The 23,832-nt window shown below is 35.9% G+C and overlaps 1 protein-coding gene across 4 annotated transcripts in view; it reads left to right on the top strand.

The window, feature by feature from the left end:
• st3gal3a (ST3 beta-galactoside alpha-2,3-sialyltransferase 3a) overlaps positions 1-23,832 on the top strand; it is a 47,829-nt gene that overhangs the window by 8,209 nt on the left and 15,788 nt on the right. The window contains exons 3-9 of one of the 4 annotated variants that reach the window (XM_039648791.2): positions 601-648; positions 6,553-6,595; positions 9,385-9,477; positions 15,479-15,573; positions 19,801-19,864; positions 20,063-20,158; positions 20,320-20,506. In XM_039648791.2, the coding sequence (XP_039504725.1) occupies positions 601-648; positions 6,553-6,595; positions 9,385-9,477; positions 15,479-15,573; positions 19,801-19,864; positions 20,063-20,158; positions 20,320-20,506 (626 nt within the window). The remainder of the gene's footprint in view (positions 1-600; positions 649-6,552; positions 6,596-9,384; positions 9,478-15,478; positions 15,574-19,800; positions 19,865-20,062; positions 20,159-20,319; positions 20,507-23,832) is intronic. The other 3 variants (XM_039648792.2, XM_039648793.2, XM_039648794.2) reach the window with 3 other exon arrangements.

The raw sequence follows: 23,832 nt of genomic DNA, 5'->3' as shown, positions 1-23,832 counted from the left end.
GTAATAGCCATAAAGGCTATTGTAAAACAAATGCACAGATGTATGAGTTTTGTGGGCCGAAAAGCACGTCGGCCCAACGGGAATCTCCCGGTAGTCCCGATGGCCACAGAGATATCGCCTACATGCCTGGATGTCACATTTTAAATCCTACCTGTTGGCTTTCAGCAATGCATGCAGTTATTTAGCTGCTGTCGCATCAATTGACATGCCATCTCCTTTTCTCTCTTTCTTTTTCTATTTTTAGCCCCGCAGCATTTTGTTTTATCCATCTTTTTCGACGACAACTCACTACTCGTACCTGCTCGCTCAGCGCTCACGGCGCCCCCGCCCGCTCGCGATATTACCCGCCCCCCTTCTCCATGAGGGCGCCTACTCTAGCCTGGCTGTTAGTCCTCTAAAATTGTATATAACATTGAAGGAATGCAGAAATGATTTAGAAACGCACAACGGCAGTTACATATAGAAATACAATATAGCCTATATATAATTTTTTTTTTGGCGCCCCCCATTGCGCCGCATATAGCGCATACCCACTTTTTGCGCCACTGCTGAGGTGATGACATGCCTTCTGTATGCTGAACTCACACTCTTGTGTTTCAGAGGCTCCTTTGGATAGGTTACTCTCCGTGGGACGTATAGTAGTTTCAGGTAGAGGTTCATCCTATATCATACCTTACATTAATGTTGGGAGATTATGTATACTCTGTATTATTGCATTATGATGAAGAGTGGGGTTAGTTGTCAAAGTCTTTGTGCATGCTTTTATTTTATATTTTTATGCCTGTGTGCGTATATAAATATTATATATATATATATATATTATTATGGCTGGGTATTGATTGAGACAATTTTCACGATTCAACATCAATTCATCCGGATATATATATCATGTTCAAAAAAAAATCTCAAATAGTGCTGTGAGCTATATAGGGAGTCAGCTGGTACATTAACAGATTAATTAACTGATTTGTTTGCAAACACTTAAACTACACACCAGGAAGTTTAATAAACTTATAATATTGTATAATTACATAATTATTTTTCTACTCCAATTCATTTTTTGAAATATAAACAATTGCAGGATTTATTCAAACATTTTTTGAACAAATTGAAGAACACAAAAAAATAGATCCTGTGTTACGAAACTGCTCTGAGAAGAGGGTTGAGATCCAAATGCAGCTTTATTTAAGATTAGTCGTACAGGCAGGGTCGAGAATAGCAGACAGGACAATGGAGAATACACAGTGGGAATCCGGGAAACAGGCAGAGGTCAGGGCAGGCAGCAGTAATCAAAATCCAAGAACAATCCAACGTCAAAAACCAGAAAACAAACACGGAAAACGCTCAGAAATGCAGTGTAACACTTAAACAAGACTTCGCAAACACTCAACGTGAACACAAGGTATATATAGACACACTAACAGGATGAGACACAGGTGAATGCAATCAGTGAATGAGGTACAGGTGAATGTGATCAGTGATGATGAGTCCGGGCAGTGAGTTCTGGGAAATGTAGTTTGTGTGAAACATAGTCTTATCTGGAGTGCCCTCTGGTGGCTCAAGAGGGCACTCCAGCTGGTAACCGTTACATCCTGTAATAATAGTGCATATATTTAGTAAAATGTTCATTTATGGTCATTCAGTGGCTTCTGTGAGGTAAACGTGGCATTAAAAAGCTGTTTTATTGATCGCCGGTTGAAACGCTGATTGAACGATTACATGATGCAGTCGTACTGTATCTTTCACCATACATTCTGGTATAAAGACCTTTTCACAAGATGTAAAATAAATAAAATCTCTGATGTCCCTAGAGTGTGTATGTGAAGTTTTACCTCAAAATACACCACAGATGTTTTATATATCATGTTAAAGTTGCCACTTGTTGAGGGTTAGCAAAAACCCTTTAAATGCAAATTAGCTGCAAAATTAAAAAATTGCTTTGAACTGTGATCGTTGTAACTTTGCAGGTGTTTTTTATCCTCAAACAGCAACATTACACACTAACTAAAGTGAAATCATGCTGTTGTTCTCTTGAACTGAGGCGCTACAGCGATCTGTCAGCGCCAAAATGCTATTTATTATTTGAATTCCATAAAAAAATGGACAGAATTGAAAATCTGCTACCTTTTTCATATCAAAAGTAACAAAGCTCAAAGATTATTGCGATTTACCGGATGGGAGGCTTTCATTCATTTATCAACTGATAACAGACTAAATTAAGAATCGATTAAAATCAAGAAATAAATTTTTTTTTTTTTTTTTTACCCAGCCCTAATTTTTATGTACATGCGTGTTCAGTAGTTTGGGGTCAGTACGATTTTTAAAGAAGAGTCTTATGTATTTATTTGAACAAAATATTTTGTATTGTAAGTAATATTGTATTGTTTATTTAAAATAACCATTCACCAGTTTAATATATTTTACAATTTTAATTTTTTATCAAGATTCAACATTTCTGATTATTATCGATGTTGAAAAGAGTTGTGCTGCTTCATATTTTTGTGGAAACTGATACTTTTTTTCAGGATTCTTTGATTTAATAGAAAGTTTTGCAAAGAATGCACATTTATTTAGAGTTGAAATAATTTACTGAATTACTGAATAAAATTATTCATTTCTTTAAAAAAAATCTTACTGACTCCAAACATTAGAACATTTATGTAAAACTTATATATATAAATATACACACACACACACAGAACTATATATTTTTGATAAAAATGCTTATTTTCTAAAGCAACCTAGTCCAAAACTTAATAAAGGATTCAATCTCCCAACATTATGAAGCTTCTCCATTGCGTGGAATGTTTTATGATTTCTCCGAAACATTTATCTTTTGTAAATACCATTATTACAATGTTTCCCATGTTAAAATCTAAAAAAAAAAAAGATTACAGTAATGATACTACTACAACTAATGTTGAAATAACGATAAATGTACTGGTAATGACTAAATCATGATTAAAATTCATGTTTCCAATAAGATATGACTTAAAGGGGTGGTATAATGCACTTTTTCCAAACAGATGTAAAAATTAATGTCCCCAGAGTGTGTGTATGTGAAGTTTTAGCTCAAAATACCCCACGGATATTTTAATAAAGCGTGTTAAAATTGTCAATTTTTGAGGGTGAGCAAAAACGCACTGTTTTTGTGCCTGTCCCTTTAAATGCAAATGAGCTGCTGCTCCCGGCACAGGGGGCGGAGCTACAACAGTTTGTGTCCCTGTAGCTCACACAGACTTGCACTAAAATGTCAATGTTTATGTTCAGACAATGATATGACTCAAGAAGTGATTATTTTCTGAATGGTAGTTGATGAATCTATGTAGTATCTTCAAGTCATTGATAAGCATATTCTGTTATGATAGTCTATAAACCGCGGGGGCGGGGTTTATGTAAATTTTAGGGTTAGTGATGTCACTAACCTGGGAGGAATGCCGTGTAGTCCCTTACCAGTCGTTTGTTGTAGTCCTTAAAAAACAATTTCTTTTCGTTTGCTTTGAACTTTGAGCGTTGTAACTTTACACACCAGCAACATTACACACCAACTAAATAAAAAAAGTGAAATCATAATCAACTACCCCTTTAAGATCTATCAACTAAATCTGTGACCTGCAAATACTTTCTTGGTGTTTTAAACAAATATATTCACAGTAATACAGGTATAAACATTGAAAATATTCAAAGACAGCCATTAGATGTGTCCACATGTCACAGATGCCTTCAGTAGAGCTTAAGCCGCCTTTGACCCAGAATATTCCTTCACGCACGCACGCAGTGATACCCGGCGGCTGACACAAGCGCTGTGATGTTTGTAAGGCTCTTTGTGCTGTGAACTAACACTGCGACCTCTAATGCAACAGCTCTGCTATCTCAGCCTCACTAATGTGCTGAAACCTGTCCCACTCTTTCTTTCTAAGGTTATTTTAGCAAAAATGACCTGACTTGTTTTTTTTTCAGGGTTTCCATTTGTTGGGAAGTAACATCTGTAATATCCTACTTTCTTGAGCTCAACATGATGGCATCACGTCACTGTTCTTCATGGGTTATGAAACATTATTACTTGGTTCAGTGAACAGTATAATGTTGCTTGTCTGCAGCGCTTGATGGCAGTCAGGCCTTTATGAACATGATTTCATTTTATCAGCTTACGCAAATTTATAAAGGTGTTTTTTTTGATTGCATGTCATAATTGTCATTCTGTTATGAAATATATTCTCGCACAGTAAATTCCAATATTTTATGTATTTTTAATGATTATCTGAATGTACGTCGTTTCATTTAAATGGGACCTATTATGCCTCTTTTTACAAGTTGTAATAGATAGAAGTCTTAGCTATCCACAGAATGTGTCTGAAGTTTCAGCTCATTATTATACAAAGCCCAAAATGACCCTTTTTGGGTGGAAGCAAAAACACACTGTTTTCATGTGTGTCTCTTAAAGGATTACAGTAGTTCACTCAAAAATTTAAATTCTGTCATTTACCAACCTTCATGTTGTTCCAAAGCTGTACGAATTTCCTTTTCTCTGTTGAACACAGAAGATATAAGTTTCTGTTCCCCACTGACTTCCATGGAAGGTGCTCCACCGCTATTGGGTGATTACATGATGACAGAATTTTTATTTTTGGGTGAACTATCCCTTTAAATGCAAATGAGCAGCTGCTGCCCCCCTCTTCCAGAAGTGGGCTGTGCCTTTACATCTCTTGCCTCGGCTCGGCTCAACTTTATTTCTAGAGCACTTTCCAAAACCACAATGGATGCCAAAGTGCTGTAAAAAAAAACTTGACATTTTGTTGTAATTGTCCGTTATTTTCTATGTAAACGTGCACCACGGACCTTGTACCATTTACACAGAAACATTTGAAGAGTTCAGATGCAAAAGCCTCTAAATGCCATTTGAAATTTTCTTCTTTAATGTTTATTTTTATCAAACTTGTATATTTAAGTTCAGTAATTTCACTTAAATAACAATTAATAGGTAATTATCATTGCCATTTAAGTGAAATCACTGAACTTAACTATATAAGCTTGATAAAAATTATCATTCTAGAAGAAAATTTCAAATGGCACTTTGAGGCTTTTGCATCTGAACTCTTCATTTGTAAATATACGAGTAAATATGAGAGTGATTTGCGCGTAAAGAGACCTTCCTGAAAATTCTTCTCCTGATTCACAAATACTTCGTCAGATGTGATAGTGAAATGTGTGTGTGTGTTAATGAATTCCAACCAGTCGTAAATGGGATGCGCGTGCACGTTCATTCTCAATTACCATAAATCCCGCCCACTATATATCCGACTGACATCTATATAATAACATGAATGCGAATGAAAAAGAAAGATTTCTCGGATGCAGAAATTGAAGTTTAATTATCAGAAGTTCATTCAAAACGCCACATTTTATTTTCAAGCGTACATATCAGGTCCTAAAAAAAGGAAGTTTGGTAGCATATTAGATGCAGTTAATGGAGTTTTTTATGTTAATCGAACAGTCCCAAAGTGAGAAGAAAATAGCTCGACGTAGTAAAAAACGAATTAGTTCAGTTCGGAAAAATCGTATTCAAACTGGAGAAGGACTGCTATCGATCACCAGATCTGCTATTACTGCAACTCATAATAGAAGTAAAAAGAAAAAACGTATGTAATTACTATATCAAATATTTTTTTCAAAATGCTGTTTAAATATGTACCCGATTAAGGTGAATTAAAATGCAGCGTTATTAATGAGCAAAACGTGTAGATTTCTTGCGTACCAACTAACATTTGGAAAATACGAACATTTTAACGAATCCGAAAATTTACGCCGATTTACGATTCACACACAAATTCGTTCTGCTCGTGTTTCATGAATGAGACCCATTGCGTCTTTGCGTTTAAAAACATAAGAGTAAAATGCAAGGCGTCAAGATGCGTTTTTTTTAAGTTAATCTTCTTTTGACTTGAGCGTTGAGTGTGACGGTCAAACACATCCGTTTAGCGCGTTTGCATAAAAGCAATGGAAAAGTAAAGTAGCGCAGTGGAATGGAAAAATGCATCCTGTGTTCATTGATAAAATGTTCAAACACCATGTAAAAGTGAATTTTGCATAATAGGTCCCCTTTAAAGTTTATAAAGTGTTTGGCCTGAAACATACTTAATGCAAGGACGCAAATGTTTGACCAATGCTTTGATTCTTTTAAAACTATCGCTCTACTAAGGCTAAATTGCTATGCCTACTTGCATTGTGCAAACAAATGTGGAGCGTTTGCATTTACGCTTTTTATTTGTGTCTTTGCTTACGAGCTGTTCAGAGTAAATGCAGACAGCTGAAGATACATATTAAATTTTGTTAATATTGTTACTTGTGCTACTAACTGTCAAAAAACGTACCTATGTTGGTCTATACAGGTGATCTATAATCTCTCCCTTTCCTTAACAGATATTCATTTCTGCCAAAATATTTCCATCCCTTCCTATTGGCATTAACACGCTGCCTCTCTCTCTCTCTCTCTCTCTCTCTCTCTCTCTCTCGGTTATAAACTGATGATTTATTGTATTTCTCTCTCTTTAGAGTACGACAAGCAGGGATTCGTTACCAAGCTCGACAGAAAACTGTAAGTAACACATTGAGTGTGTAGTTGGGTTCTACATGAGCGTAAGGGGCCGTTGCAAAACCGAGTGAGTTTTCTACATAGGCAGCATTTCTACACACACTCCTAACAAGAAAAGCTGTTAGTAAAATTACGCTGCTATTTAAAATAGCATCACATATTTTGCTAAGGCAATCCCAGAAAGTCTGCTTAAACACAAAATCCATTGGTTTTACATATAATTCATTAAATACCAAAAAGCAATGAAAAAAATGTTTAGTCTAATTAAAATGGAGTATTTCACCCCAAATTTGTATGAAATGCATTTTTATGCATCTTTTTTTTTTTTTGATCACAGCCACAGATCATATGTTTATATTTCAACAACGAATTGGAGTAGAAACATTAGTGTAAAACATGCAATTGAAACACTCAAGTGTTGATTTATTAAATAAATTAAGTTGATTATTAAACCTTAGTTTTGGTGGGGGAAAAAGTGCTTCACTTGTAAATGCTTATATGTTAAAGGGATAGTTCACTTTGAGATTAATTTTTGGTATGTTTTAGCTTACCTCAAGGGCATCCAAGATGTAGGTGTCTTTGTTTCCGCTGTATTTTCAATGTTGATATTTTTAGGTCAAACCGTTCTTGTGTATCAGTCATATAATGGAGGTCTATGGTCACCACCTCAAAGAGCATGCACAGAGAAGTCCAAATTAAACATGATTTAATGACTCGTAAATGTAAGTACACATTGATGGCCTAAGACACAAAACGAGCGGTTTGTGTGAGAAAACGAACAGTATTTATATCGTTTTTACGCCACAAAGCGCCCGCGCCCTCAGATCACTTGGACGTGGCTGTGATTACAAGAGGTAAAAACGATATAAATACTGTTCGTTTTCTCACACAAACCACTCGTTTCGTGTCTTAGGCCATCAATGTGTACTTACATTTACGAGTCATTAAATCATGTTTAATTTGGACTTCTCTGTGCATGCTCTTTGAGGTGGTGACCATAGACCTCAATTATATGACTGACAGACAAGAACGGTTTGACCTAAAAATATCAAAATTGAAACTACTGCGGAAAAAAAGAGACATACATTTTGGATGCACTTGAGGCAAGACGTATCAAAAATTAATTTCAAATTGAACTAATGTGGTAATGATGCTTGCATGTTTCATATAATCATTCATGGAGTTCAGATTACAAAGCACAAGCCTGTGTGTTTTAACATGTGTGAACTCATGAAGATGCACAGAAAAGTTGTCTATAAAGAGTGCTCCAAAACATTTCATTTCAGTTGGTTAGGGTGTTGCCTATGTAGGGCAAGGCTGCTCACTAGGTTTTGTAACGGATCTTTAAAGCATGCATGTATGTTTGAGTTCACTTTGGCCTTGACTGTCCAGCAATTTGTCTCTCTTAATAACTTGGCCTGTTGTTTATTTGAGTTTTACTTTGGAAGGATATTTAATGGCGCCCTAAAGCATTTTTTAAAGAATGATGTCTTGGCTCTCATCCAGTCTTGTCTGATTTAACAGTCCTGATTGTGTCTATATGGGAGGTCCGTTTACCCGAAATAAAACATGGCTCGACCTCTCTTATTACCATTAACGCCCACCTGTATAAATGGCACTGTCAACAGGTCATCTTTATGTGTCCAGCGCTCTCGGTATTGATGTAAACGTACTAGAAAGTTTCCATTTGCCGGCCTGTGAATTAGTGGGTTTATACTGGCGCTTATATAAAATAAACTACTCCTCAAACAGGTCGTCGAGCAGCCTTTATCGCCGTACATCCCCTACAGCTGCTTTCCCTTCTCTCCAGACCCCAAAGCATAGAGCGAGATTCGTCTAAGAGTTTCGTTTTATGGATGTTACCAATATGAAGTTGATTCATTCCCAGGAAAATTAATTATCTTCAAATAAATATGCTTTGGACGGAGCATTTTAAATTAATTCCACTGATGTTAAATCAGCTTGCATCCCTCTTTGGAGCTAAATCTGTATTGTGCATATTTTAGATTTCACAAAATCCTGTTTTTGATACTAGGTCCAGTTAAGATGTTTCCACTATAATTTTATAAAGTTTGGGGACTTTAAAAAGATTTTGAATGTTTTTGAAAAACATTGATCAAAAATACAGTCAAAACAATAATATTGTACAGTATAGTATTATTAAAATTTAAAATAACTTGTTAATTGTTCAGCATCATTCCCCTGGTCGTCAGTGTCACATGATCCTTCAGAAATCATGCTGATTTAAACTTGTGGTGCTTCATTTTTTTTTGTTTAATAGAAAGTCTTTACTATCATTTTTGATCAATGTAAAGCACCCTTGCTGAATAAAAACATTATTATTATTTTATTTTTTTAATCGTGAGGCCCTAAAGTACTTGTTGGGAAATACAACCCTCCTGTCACTGTGAATATTTTGATGGCCACAGAAATATTTGGACACTTAAGTCACGCATTTATTGTGATTGAAGACAATTCACAAAAGAAAGTTTGTTAGATTTAAAGTGGCAAAGCATTGTAGTGTTGAAAATGAAGACGGAACGGGTTCATAGTAAATGTGATTAACTACACATGTGGTGGTCACTGTGCAAAAACATTTGTTGGTTGGTCTTGTGCAACATTTCGTTGCAATTGCCACTTTTTTGTGACGTTGTGCATTGTGATTATCCAATGACATGGGGTCCAAATATTTTTGGGGACACCATAAACCTGATCCTAAAGGTTCAAGGATTTGCTGTTTTATGCTCTTATCTTGTCCTTTGCATTGAAGTTGTTCTTCTGTTGGTTCACAGGCCCCTGGAGCTGCAGTATAAATATGGTAACCTCAGTAAAGGAGAGTGTAAACCGGGTTATACAGAGGCCAAGATGACTTTAATATATCCAAAGTAAGCTGATCTCACCATACATTGTGAAAAACAGGAAGCTGACAATATCAGATCTTAGTATTATGCAGACACGCACCTCATTCTTCTGCTATTAACAAAATAGTTTAGACTTAGATGGAACATGGAAGTGAAAAGAGTCCATTTGATTTCATGTTGACCTTTCGGAGCAATTGCAAGATTTCTTTATTGGTTCTGCACTGGCAATGCTGGTCAGTTACTGGTTTTTGTTGCAGATAAATCATTAAATCATCTTGAAAGAGGCCAAAACTGTTCTTATACTGGTAACCAGTGATGCAATTGGCATTTCTGGTTGTAGCCCTTAAACTGTATTCACTTTATAGCCCTTAGTCCTGTAATTGTGGACAAATGTGGGCACAGAGGACTCAGGTGTGATCCTTATTTTTATTTATTATAAATGTTATATCACTGTCTTCGATAAAGTTTTGTCTAACCATTTATGGTGTTTAGTTTTTATTTTGGGTGTATTTTTGAATTTATTTACTTCAAAAAGTACCATATTTTCTATGTAAATGAATTACTATGTAGTTTTATTTCTTTCATTTTTTTTAACTACATTAAAATATCATTCCAATATCATTTGTACCAGTATTTGTACCATTTGTACCAATACCAGTATCATTTCCATATCATTAGTTCTTAGAGCTAAAACCTAAAGATGAAGTGACTTTGCTGTCACTTGATGTCTTATTTTGGCTCATTTTAGAATGCTCTAAATTACAGTTTTTCCCATTCATTTCTATGGGTGCCCATTTTTGACCCAAATACAAGATTAAGGAGTTTTTTTCACCCACTTAACATTGTAAAATTGAGTCAAAAAAAAATTGTGTGTGTTCAGGAGGCAAACTTAGGAAAAGTAGCCAAGTCTTGTACCGCTCAGATCAAGGGAAGTATTTTTTTAAAAATAAATCCAAACTATTTTGCCCACATTTGTCCAGAATACGGTTTTAGGGTTAACCAGCTTTTCAGGAGTGAGAACAAAGAAAGACACTTATCATGTTTTGTGTGTGTGTTAGACTAGTCCTTTCTTTTTATAAGCATTACTGCATTTGTGTTGTGTAGTTTGTTTTAAACCCATTACACAGTGAGGATGTTTTGCCATGCAATGCTCTTGGGAGGAGCTCAGAGTGGCATAAATTAAATATTTCATTCGCTTTTAAATAATTGAGTGTTTGAGAAGATTCCCCACAGTGAATGCTCTTTATGTGTTGATTTAAGGCATATTTCACTCCACAGAGCGCATCACTAACATCGGGATCTTTTTTTGGGTGTGTTGTGTTCCTCTGGGCTCCCAGTGCGTGAGAGAGCCGCGCTTTTGATTCACACGACTGACACGCAAAGCTTTCGTTTTGCTGCAAGAACCTCTGAGATTATTATAAACCACAGGTTATGGATCATCAGAATCCTTCCTGCCATTGAGGTTGGATTTGAGAGCATAAGAACGAAGTGTAGTGGTGATGGCGCAGTGGATAAGACACATGCCTTTGGTGTGAGAAACCCGGGTTCGAACCCACTGAGGCACCAATGTGTCCCTGAGCAAGACACTTATGATGCATTGTCTTATAGCCATCGAATCGACTCGGACCTCGGATATGACGTCACGTCCACACTTCAAGCGTTCTATTATGTTTTGCGCGTCCGAGTCGGAGAAAAAAATGGACGCCACCCGGAAAGCTGTTGTAATGGTAGCACTGGCCGAGTACCAGGCACTTACATTAAAAAAATATATATTATGACTACACCTTATCAAAACGCAGCCATTTGAACTTGAAAATGTTCACTTTATTTCATGTTTTTCATGTTAATCTTGTTAGCAATGCTAGCAACGTTAGTAATTGAACTTACAACAACCGATTGACGCAGTAATACGAGTGAATATAATCGTCATTTAAAATACCAAAGCGGTTCAAAAACAATTCATACTTACTAAAGCCCGACCGATAAATGATTTTGATTTTTGAAGGCCGATACCGATACAAATATTTTTTGTATATATTCCGATATATCGCCGATATTTTTTTTTTATTAAATATTGTTGGATTTCACACACGTGTAAAAGAAAAGCTAACTTTTCTGCACAAGATACGTTTGAAACTTTTTCTCTGTCTAAATGTTCACTCCTCGCAAGTATGACTTACATTTTACAATGCAGGGGCTGTAACTAGAGATATGCGAGTTATAAATACAGTAATAATTACTTTATTTAGGCAGAAAAAGTTAATTGTGGTTTCCAAGCTCATTAATGTTAACGTTAGCAGTCTTCCACTGATAATAGTGGCATTAGCTAGCTTTGTGGTTAGCTAGTCTATGATGAGCCATAATTTAGCAATAGATAACATCATACTGCAAATTGTAAAACATACATTTTCAATATAACAGGCAAAGGAGAAATAATTGAAGCATGTTTCGTCCGTTTTTATTTTATTTTTTAAATATTCATTTATCGGCCATTATGACTGCTGATACCGATATTTTGGAAAATGCCTAATATCGTCCGATATATCGGTCTGGCTCTAATACTTACAATCACACGGCGCAGCCATCTTGAATTCCGAAACGGAATTCTTGCTCAGTGTCCTCACGGTTGTCCGACGTCCGAGAGGAGAAATCTGAGGAAAGGTGGCGTGTTGCTAGGCAACGTCTGTCTTCCGATTCGGATCTCCGAGACGAAAAATTATGATGGATTATGACAGTGATTACTTAAGGGTGTTTATTTTGTAAAATATTGGACAATTTTTTCAATATTTTGGTTGTAAGAGTACATATTTTATCTCCATCATCTTTTGGAATGAGACGCATGCAATGGTAAAGCATAGACATTTCAAAATAAGAGTCCATGTGAATCTCAAGCTTGGTTATAAATAAAAGTCCTGCAAGTTTTCTTATTTATTTGCCTGCCGGTCACTGGAGGGAAAGGCTCCTGAACGTTATTGAACACATTATTTAATAATCAGCTTATTAAAGTTTATATACCTCAAAAAATAGAAATATTTTGCTTGTAAATATCTCCTTTAAATAAGGACAAACACATTATTTGACACATATTCATTGCGCTCCTGAAGTTTTCAACTAAACATCAAGCCCCGAAGAAACACTTTCCGTCTGCTTTGTTGTTTGTTGTGAGCTGCGTCTGAATAAGATGAAACGCCTGTTCATTTTCAACATTAGTTCTGTGAAAATATATGACCCATAAATATTGCTTTTATGGCTTGAATAGTTTAGGCATTTTGTATGCATTAATGCTGATACTAATGAAGGGTTCGCTAACTTTTCTCACAAGCGTTCGCTTTGGTAGTTGTAGCCGGTGAGAAACAGCGGCAGTGTGTGTCACCTTCACTTAGGCGGCTGGGATGTGAAGAAGCGCAGAGTGTTGTGGTCATGGGAACTGGAATACAGAGCACCACCTGTGTCATTAGTGCATTACACCAGGGGTCGAGCAGCTGCGAACGACGTGACACAAGTGTTCAGGTGTTGTTCTGTCAGCCAGTGAAATGTTCAGCGTAGTTTTGGGCTGTGGATAGTTGTATCAGGTGGACGATGTTGACCAAAATCTGGTTTCTCCATGAAACACAGCTCATGTCCGGAGCGAGATTAGCTGTAAATGATTGATTGTGTAACATGTTAGGTGTTGGTGTTGCTATATAATATCGCACAGAAATATAAAGACAAGAAAAAAAAAGACCTGTTATAGTCTGTTGGTCTCATGATGCAGTTTTTCTTGTATTCCTTCTATATTCTCTTCTAAAATGTTGTTTATATTAGGGAACTGTAACGCTTTAATGTAAGTGTTCTTCCATAAAATTTTCAGGAGACATTCATGGAGTCAACAAAGTGTCGGTTTATTGACTGTAACACTTAAGTACTGACACACATTGTGCAAAACAAAGAAAGAAAATATAAGACTGACTAATAAATGGGACATCAGCACATTACAGTTCTGGGTCTCAGATGTTTCTCAGGCATCGCTCACCAGAACGAACTCAGCCCTTTTAACAAAACCAAACCAAACCATTTTATAAATTACAGTGGTCTTACAAAATTCCCATTTTCTTACATCAAGCACAAAAAGGGAAATGTATATAAATACACAAACTCGAATAAACAAATCACATTTACCATGAAACAATAATGCAAATACACTTAAATATACACACACAAACACATTCGAATTAACACACGACCCTAAACCATATTGTCCCCAAAAACTACAATTCCCATAATTCCCCATCGGATACATGAAGGACACCAGGAAAGGCCACACCCTTTTCAATTCCAAACCTTTGTGCTGTAGTCATGGATCCCGGCGGAATGATGTACAAACAAACTTAAATAAAACATTTAACCCATATTTTGGTTGTGGTTTCATTTACTCTAGCGTGCACTCTAGCCCTCTGATTATCTTCCTTTGTGTCTACACCCATTATCTTTGGGGTCTCCAGGGGGGACCCCAGACAATAACATTTAATTTTGTACAGAATAATATATATTATATAATATATAAACAGAATAATATATATATATATATATATATGAAGAGTTCAGATGCAAAAGCCTCTAAATGCCATTTGAAATTTTCTTCTTTAATGATGATTTTTATCAAACTTGTATATTTAAGTTCAGTAATTTAACTTAAATGGCAATGATAATTACCTATTAATTGTTATTTAGGTGAAATTACTGAACTTAAATATACAAGTTTGATAAAAATCATCATTAAAGAAGAAAATTTCAAATGGCATTTAGAGGCTTTTGCATCTGAACTCTTCATATATATATATATATATTTACAAAAGTAATTTTAGTCTGTTTATTAATGTTTTTACTCAACATTTGTGCAGTTTTTGAAGGATTTTTGATATCTTAAATTTCTATAAATAAATAAATATTTATTTAAATAGGCTTTTTTTTTAATTTATTTTTTTTTTTTTACAAAAAACAGCATTTTATATCAAATTTACTTTATAAAAGACCCAGATTTCTAACTTTCATTTATGGGAAATATATAACATGGATCATTTTAAATGATTTAATGTAAGATTTTTGCCCATTTGTTTTTGGAAAATGCAGTTTTGAAATAAATTAAAAAAACTCACTTTCACCACTAGATGGCCATAGACCTCCACCATAAGCTATTTGTTATGATTAACCAAACTACATATCTTTTCACAAGTTTTTCCAGCTGGATTCGATTCACATCTAAATATTATAAAATCACAATTAACACACACACAAAAAAAACTTTTGTCAAAGTTTAGCATTTTTTGTACTGACAAATGTTTTTCAATTATGTTACATTATACTTAGAATCCAAACCTGAGGAAGACTCAAAAAGTTGGAGTCCTTAGATTTTATAATTTATTTCAATCATCTGTTTTTAATATAATTTTACAATTTTAATTCTACAATTTTACTCGAAGATAACAAGTGTCTGCATTTTTTTCACGCTAACATAAAAACAGATAATCGTTCCAATATATATATTTTTTGGTAGATTTAGACAGTGTTAAGAGGCGTAGAAGTTTTCACACCATTTGGACTAAGAGAACATTTTTTTTAAATTGACAAATTAATTTGCGGGTCAAATTCAACTGAAATGTTCAATCACGTGTGGCCTAGCCATTGAATAACCTGTATATTGTATAGGTAACTACTTTTCCAAAAGTGTATCTTGACTGTAGTCTAACGTCTGTAGATGATGAGTATCTTGGCGAGCTCAGCTCCTTATAAGTCTCGGCTTGTTTTGAGAAAAGGTCAAGTTTAGGCTGGACTTCTTCAGACATTCCAGTGCTCATCTCTTACGAGCTGATAAACACACTGGTAGCCGGTGGATTATGGGTTATGCGAGCCGCCTAATCCTATCAAATATTCCCCCGGTTATCGGTATCGCACCCGTTTTCTCATGTGGGCTGTGGAGTGATTAGTGTGAGACTCGTGCTTGTTTTAACTTGTTTTCTCTCTCTTTGTCTTTTACTTGTTCTTTTAGGTTTTTAAAACCAGTTCCCATGTTCCTTGATCCGAATTTTAAGCGGCTATCAAAGATCAGCATTTACCCTCCCCCTTTTGGAGTGAGAACACAAGGTATTTCTTTCTTTGTTTAAAATCAGTTTTTATGATGATAAGGGTTATGACGATGATCCTTGATTTATCAGGATGTCTTTTACACTCCTGCTGTTCATCGTCGTTCTGAACTTGAAGCCATCTATTACATTGTGGTTTAGTCCTGTCTTCAGTGTCACATGATCCTTCAGATCCTTCATTTGATACTCGATAATTAGATATCTTTATCAATGTTAAAGGGGACCTATTATGCCCCTTTTTACAAGATGTAATATTGGTCTCAGCTGTCCCCAGAATGTATTTGTGAAGTTTCAGCTCAAAATACCCCACAGTTAATTTATTTTAACCATTTGAAAATGAAATTTTTGGGGCCTGTTTTAAAAACAGCTGTTTTGGTGTATACCACCTTAAATGCAAATGAGCTGCATATCCCCGCCCTGCCTGTGGGTGAGGGCGTCACTTGCAGACCTATGGCAGTCGGTGTAAGCAGAAGGGCTGAGAGAGTGAGAGAAAGCGCTGTTTTGTATGTCATTCAGCCGTACACGTTTGAATCGGAATATATAAATAGTCTCTGATCAGACCCAGATGACGAAGAGACTCCGGCAGAATAAACACAATAAACAATAAATTACATTGTAAAATGTTTTCCCAATATTATTTCTATATTTGTTGAGGATAAGAGATGAACAGCATTAAAAGGTCTTAATTTTTCCCAACCTTTGACTGGTAGTTTATGTTCAGTCCAGATTAATTCATATAGCTTTACAAACAAATGTCTGTATTTTCATGTAGATTAACATTTGCACATGACTTACAAATGAGAAAAAATAAATATTAGGGAGATGTTAAACTAATGTCCACATAACTAGTCACCAGAGGCTCTTTTAAGGTGGAAGCCATCTATTCAATCACGGTTCCTTACAGACGTTTAAAGCAGAAACCTCTCCACTGGCCTTCATTCATCTCTGGCCTTGAGGGTTTGTGTGTAATTACCTTCCAGCCTGATTAAATCACAAATGTGCTCGTTAAGTGACGAGTTTTCCTCAGTTTATTTGCTTTGGCAGATGGTGTGAGATGTTCAGAGCAAAACTGTCAGCGTTTCTTCATCCCTTCTGCTGACATTTCTCAAGCCGTGTCTTTCAGCAGAAACGTGTGTGTGTGTGTATCTAATGTATTAAATACTTAAAAATACTGCTCATTCCTTTGAACAGACTCCTTAAACTTGTTGTGCTGCCGACATGAATGATGCGCTAAATAGCATGGCTTTTTAAGGCAAGGTGTACTGTTACTTTTCCAAGTGATCTAGGCAGGCGGACTAATAAAAGGATCTACAAATGACGTGGATCAGTGGTTTTGTTGTTGTGGACTTGACATTCAAAACCTGTTCTATTATCTTTAGCATAAAGAGCTTGTTTCCCAGTGGAAAGCCTGTCGGTTTGACTAAAAATAACACAATGGATTGTGCGAAAGATAAATGGCTTTTTAAACGTAGGGTTTTTCCTCATTCCTGAGTGTGTGATGTAGGATCTTTCCCAGGAGGCTACAGCATTGTTCTTGTTAGCGTGAGACTGCTGCTTTTGAGATGTCCCTTCAAATCACGTAGATCTTCAACCCTAAATAGCATGTATGACTAGATTAATATTGTCTTAAAGGGATAGTTCACTTTGGAATTAATGTTTGGTATGTTTTAGCTTACCTCAGCGCATCCAAGATGTAGGTGTCTTTGTTTCCGCAGTAGTTTCAATTTTGATATTTTTAGGTCAAACCGTTCTTGTCTTTCAGTCATGTAATGGAGGTCTATGGTTGCACAGAAAAGTCCAAATTAAACATGATTTAATGATTCGTAAATGTAAGTATTGATGGCCTAAGACACGAAACAAGCGGTTTGTGTGAGAAAACCAACAGTATTTATGTCGTTTTTACCTCTTGTTACCTCTTGCGGCCTCAAATCACTTGGATGTGGCTGTGGGTGACTGACAGACAAGAATGGTTTGACCTAAAAATATCAAAATTGAAACTACTGCGGAAACAAAGACACCTACATCTTTTCCTTTAAATAATACCACATAAATAGGGTGACCACCCGTCCCGCTATTGTGCCAATAGCTCACTGCTTGCAATTTGTTTTTGTTTTTAAACATTAGGACTACTGCAATTCACCTAAAGGGTTTTTTTTTTCATGTTCTTAGTAACCAGCCTGACTTATTACAGGTGAAACTGTGCCAATACCTTCCTGTACTTCTGCAGTTCACCAAATGGTTTTTCTTTTTCAAATTATTTCATAATAAATTGTAAGTTTTAACCACTTGGTGGAATTGCCAGATGTTCTCTTAGGGATCATGCGCTGTGGTGGCGCGTCAAATTATTCTCAAATATAAATACGCAGCTATAATTCATGTAGGTGACTTTGAAGTATATTTTATGTCGCTATACAATGGTTACGTACTGTTAAACTAGGCTAATCGTGGTATTGGTATATTAAGTCTACCGACTATAGAGCAATGGCAAGGAAAACCAACTTTAACGCGCTCCGATAGCCCTCTAGTGGTCAGAGCATTTCCGTTGTGCTGCGGCTTTATTTCGTTGTGTTGCAGATTTTCCACTGTGTTGTGGCTCATTTCCGTTGTGTTGTGAATTTGTGATTGCTTTTTACATTTCGTTGTGTTGTGTGCACTACTGGGTCACTGTATGTAATAACTTTTTCATGACAGACGTATTCAAAATATACATTAAATAAGGAACATAAGTCAAAATATGATGTATATGTACAGTGCTGCATATGCTTTTCTATGGTTAATGTTTTTTTCAGTTTGTAGTCATTGAATGGCTTTTCTGTGGTAAATGTAACATTACATGACCATATTGTTCTCAAGCCGTTTTATGAACATCTTTCCGCGGTTGAGGCACTTGAGCAGTTACATGAGACGAGATCTTTTAACATTCCTTCTGTTCATTCATCTTTAATTAGTTCTGTAATAGAGGAAATGGGGTGATCGGTATACGCTTGAGACGCTGTGTCGCTTGATAAGAGCACCAAAGCTACATTTATTGTTTGAATTGTATATTAAAATTGAAGGAATTTTAAACTTGAGACAGGCTTTTTCACATTAAAGCAGCACTATGCAGTTTTATTACCTTAACTGAATAGCTTCGGACTCGGAGTTATTGCAATGGTTATATGACTACTTCCGGGTTGAATGTTGGGCGTCTCACAGTGCATGGCTACGTCACAGCGTGTGACATGGATACGACGAAGATTTTAAACCTGGAAGACTAAAAAAAAAAGCGGGAAAAAAATCAAATTTAACGATTTTAACCCTACTATAAATCTAACAGATGATAACATTGTCTTCAATGGTGTTCAACACACATACACTCTTAGAAGAAAAGGTTCTATATAGAACCTTAAAAGGTTCTATCAGTGCTACGTATTTGGAACCCCTAAAAGGTTCTATACACTCTTAAAAAAAGGGTTCCTCTGGGTTCTATATAGAACCCTGGGGTTCCATACTTGGCCAATAGAACCTTTTACCAAAAAAATGGTTCTATATAGAACCATTTTGGAGTTCCATATATGAAGCGGGGGATGGAACCATTTGTGGTTCTAAATAGAACCATTTCTTCTAAGAGTGTACCTCTGTTAAAATCTCAGAAAATTTGGTTTATCCAATGATATGCACAAAATAAAATTCAGTCAAAGCGTGCCATCGGAGAAGCTCTATTAAACCTCACTGATTTCGGTTCTCCAAAACCATTTCGGGCGAAAAATAAAATTACCGTTTTGGCTGGTAATGATATAGTCCTATGCATTCACGGTAAAGAAAATAGACTCGACTTATTGGCTTTTTAGGGCGTCCGACAGTCAAGCTGACCATCAGCAGAACTGGCAACTCTGTTTGTGCAAAATAATAATAATAAGTGTCTCAGACCAAGCCTAAAGACTGCTAATTTTATTTGAGCCATTTGTCTGCATCAACTACACACACATCGGCTATTACAGTAACTCATAGTGCTTCAAAGCCTCCTTTTTTATATAATTTAGCACTATTTTCTATGATCTTCTGCTTTTTTGGGGGTTTCACTTACATATTTTATTTTCAATTGAGTTTAGTTGTATAAAGGTAAATGGCTACTGTTAAATAGGTGAATCTGCGACGTGTTATTTCTGTGTCATTTGGCACAGCTCTTGATGATTTTTTTATAGTCTTTCTATCTAAATGAGTTAATATCTGTGATCTCTGTCCCCAGAAAAGATCATCGATCATATTTTATCAGCTACGAATAGCTATTCGCTGGGTTCAGAACTAGACAGGTAATAAACTTCCACATAAACACCAAAACACAACAGCACACACTCCTTTTTTTCTATTACATGATCTATCCACCAAACACGTCATTACATGATATACAATATCTTTTATATTAACACTTTCTGTTTTCATGCCTTCAACTTGTAATACTGTAGAGTTGATCAGTTGCTATAATCGTGTTTTGTATTTTTCTCTTCCAGTCTTAGTTGTAAGAAGTGTATTATTATTGGCAATGGAGGCATTCTGTTCAATAAGTCCTTGGGCTCCAAAATTGATCAATATGATGTTGTTGTACGGTAAGTTATTTTTGCCTTTCACCACTTGATATTTGGCATATTAACAGAAAGCAGTTGTCGTTTCAGAAGGATAACAAGTTAATATTGTAATGTAAATAAGCATTAACATTTAATAATGTTCACTGATGGATTTCATGTTGGTATTTGTCCTCATGGTTCAGACTGAACGAGGCTCCAGTCGCCGGGTTCGAGAAGGACGTGGGCCAGAAGACCACCATGCGCATCACCTACCCTGAAGGAGCCATCCAGAAGCCGGAGCGCTACGAGAAGAGCTCGCTTTTCGTCTTCTCTGCCTTCAAACCCATGGACTTCAAATGGCTGCGTCACATGGTGTACCAAGACAAGCTTGTAAGATGCACTTTCTACATGAACTAGTTCAAAGATCAGTTCTCACATTTTAAAATGAACTAGTTCAGTTCATAGTTCATAGTTCAAAATTAACTAGGTCATAGTTTGTTTGTTTTTTGCCATAGCCCATATACAATCTCAGTCAATTATTTTATCAACGGGCAAAGTTTGCACAGAAATAAGATTTTTCCTATCCATACGACGCCTCCTCACTCGCTGCTTTGTTGATGGTGGCCGCGGTGTGACACTGGGGTCTTGTGTTGCCAGATTGGGTGTTTTTTTGCTACATATTAAGGCCTGTTTACGTGTGTTTTAGCCGGGTTATCGCCTGGAAGGCAACCTATTGTACCAAGTTAAACTAAGAGAGCGTGCGTTCACAGACACCAGAATGAACGAGTTCACAGTAACGTTCATCCGGCAGTAATACAGTACGTTCAGTTCACGTTCACCCAAAAAATGAACACAACACTGGACATGCAAAACCTTGACCACTCATACACTACATGGCCAACAAGCTCACAAACAAAATTGCATTCTCTATGCATGTATTTCAAATATTGTGACTAATTTGGTTCATTTGCATTTGTATTCTCAGTTCCATTTATAACATGTTTAAGTCTATTCCACAGTTTTTCTTTAAAATAGCTCAGAAAACGGGGAAAAAAAGAAAAAAAAAATCGGTCATGAATTCTGTTAAAAAAATCAGTCATGCATATTTTAAAATAGGATTATTAGATGTATGTACCAGTAGGGGGCAGCACAGTCTGTGCTCTACACACTGATATAAAATTAAAGTGACAGGGATCAAAAAACAAGACTTTTTTTTTTTTTTTTTTTTACTTTTTCAAAAGGTTTTTTGCTGGTCCAGTTGTTGTTTTTTGATCCCTGTCACTTTAATTTAATATTAGTGTACAGAACACACACCGTGCTGCCACACCAAAATAGACTGAGCATTTTTTTTATTTTTAGCTGCATATTTTTAATCTTTAAACACAAAAAACACTAAAACATATTTGTTTGTTTTTTTGTTCAGTTATTTATTACAAATAAAAACAAGCTGCAAATTATACAGTTATAATGTAACTATAAGGCAAGGCATGTTTATTTATATAGCACATTTCATACAATGGAAATTCAAAGTGCTTTACATAGAAGGAATTAAAACAATCAATTCAAATAAGAATAATTAAAACAGTTTAGAGTAAAAATAAAATAAAGTAATACCCCTATCTGAGATAAATATCAAGCATCAAGGGATGAAGTTGTTTTTACAGTCATCTTTGCAGTTTTGCTCTGTATATAACGTTATCTTGTTGACGAGTCGGCAGAATGTGTCATTACAATGTATGGGAGACGGATGGATTTACAAGATTGATGAGTGTAAAATTCGCTGAATCCAATCTAAGACTAAGTTTATCAGCACAGGTAGGCATGAAACGGCATTGGCGTTGTGGTGAGTGAGTAGCGGCGGATGAGGCTTTGTGTTTCGTGCAGCTGTGTGTGGGACGGCCAGTGTAGCGTTTCCTCAGGTGATTGGCAGGAACTCAATGATGTGCTTAATTGTGTAATCCGGGCTGCAGAATGGGCACCTTGTCTCCTGGGTCTGGGTTCAGTCAAGCAGCTCTTTCTCTGCGTTATCTCCAGAATGCTAATGAAATGGCGCACACATCTGGTCTCTGTTCTGCTTGAACCTTCTACCATGATGAAAGCTGACTAGTCCTCTCAGCTCAAGGACGTATCCGCATTATTTGGATCCCCGGGTCACAGCGCTGTGATAAGTCACCAAGGTCGTCGGGAGTTGCTTGTAATATTTCTGTTGCCACACTTTTAGCACTGGCTAATTTTCAGTGAATCTCGCTGGTTGTGGGAGATCAGTTCTGTGTTTGACTGTATCTGATGGGGTTTATAGGGGCTGGGGTTTGTTGATGTGTCTTTAGAAAGTCTCCTTAGAGTACCTTTTCCCATGGGCCGCAGCTTGATTTACTCTTTCTCTAAAAACCCAGATAACGTGCCTTCTACATCCATTAGAATTCCCACCGCCAGCCAAAAAGCCATTAGGACTGAGAGAGAGTTGTAGGTTCTGAGAAGAGCGAGAAATGAAGAGCGAGTGCGAAGTGAAAGGGGTCCTGAAAAAGACATAATATTATGGCTTAAATGAAAGAAAGAAAGCAAAAAGATCCTGAAGACTTAAAGTCTTGGTTGTCACCAAAAAAAAAAGGCAGATATTTCTTAACCCCTTTACTGTCACCATCCCGATACCGGGACGCCTAACTTTACTCATATTTCTAGTAAATCCTAATCTAATTATGACAAATTATATATCTTTGGAAAGGTCCAAGACTTTTAAATAGATATTCTACCCCTGTTTTGTATTACAAATTTTGTAGGAAGAGTAATTGATATATTTATGACAAGAGTGTCACATTCTGACATTTGCCACAATTAAAACCCACTTTTAATCATTGAAACTTCTGTTTTTATGTTAAAAGTTCACAATAAAATGTATAATCTAGTATTTTTAAATAAAAAATTATAGTATTATATTATAATATATATAAATATTATCCTCTAAACTATAATATTATTCTTTATCGCCTTTTTTATTATATTACTTATTTTAGTAGTTAGCATAAATTGGGTATCATTTGAAAGCTTATAAATTCATCCTGTGAAAATCGTTATAATTGAACAACGGTACTTATTTTGTCAGGCTCCTCCCCTTTTGGGCATCATTATATTTCTTATTTTATGATCAAAACCTTTTCTAATCTTGACAAAACGCATATTGTCCGAAAGGTCTTAGTCTCAAGGTTCCACATTTTGTGACAGAAGTGATATTTTGGACTGAAATTTATAATTTGTTAAGGCAGAATGTATACAACTAAATTCAATGGAATTCAATGGCACCCGGTGGCTATTTTTGGTACTACGCCTAAACAAATTCTCATAGGAACTTAATTTTTTTGTGAAATCAACTTCAAATTTGGAACATAGTACAATATATTTGATTTACTATAAATTTTAACTTGCATAACTGTTTCATACTTTAATTTTTTGACGTGTTTCTACTTGTGGGTGTGACAGCTATAAGGCTTCTCCGAGATAGAGACATAATAGCATCTCATGACTTTTCCTTTTGTCAGTAAGTGCACGCTTTTTTCTTACATTTTTCCGTAAGAATCTGTCATTAACTGATTTACACTACTGTCCAAAATAAATTTGGGATTTCTAAATATTTTAATTTTTTGTTTAAAAGTCCTGCATGTATTTGATCAAAAATACAATAAAAACAGTAATATTGTGCAAAATGATTACCATTAAAAAAA

The sequence above is a fragment of the Pimephales promelas genome, chromosome 8, assembly GCF_988280905.1.
Source record: "Pimephales promelas chromosome 8, fPimPro1.hap1.1, whole genome shotgun sequence".
Taxonomy (NCBI): domain Eukaryota; kingdom Metazoa; phylum Chordata; class Actinopteri; order Cypriniformes; family Leuciscidae; genus Pimephales; species Pimephales promelas.
The sequence above is the reverse complement of the archived record's forward strand: the minus strand, read 5'-3'. Positions and strand labels throughout refer to the sequence as shown.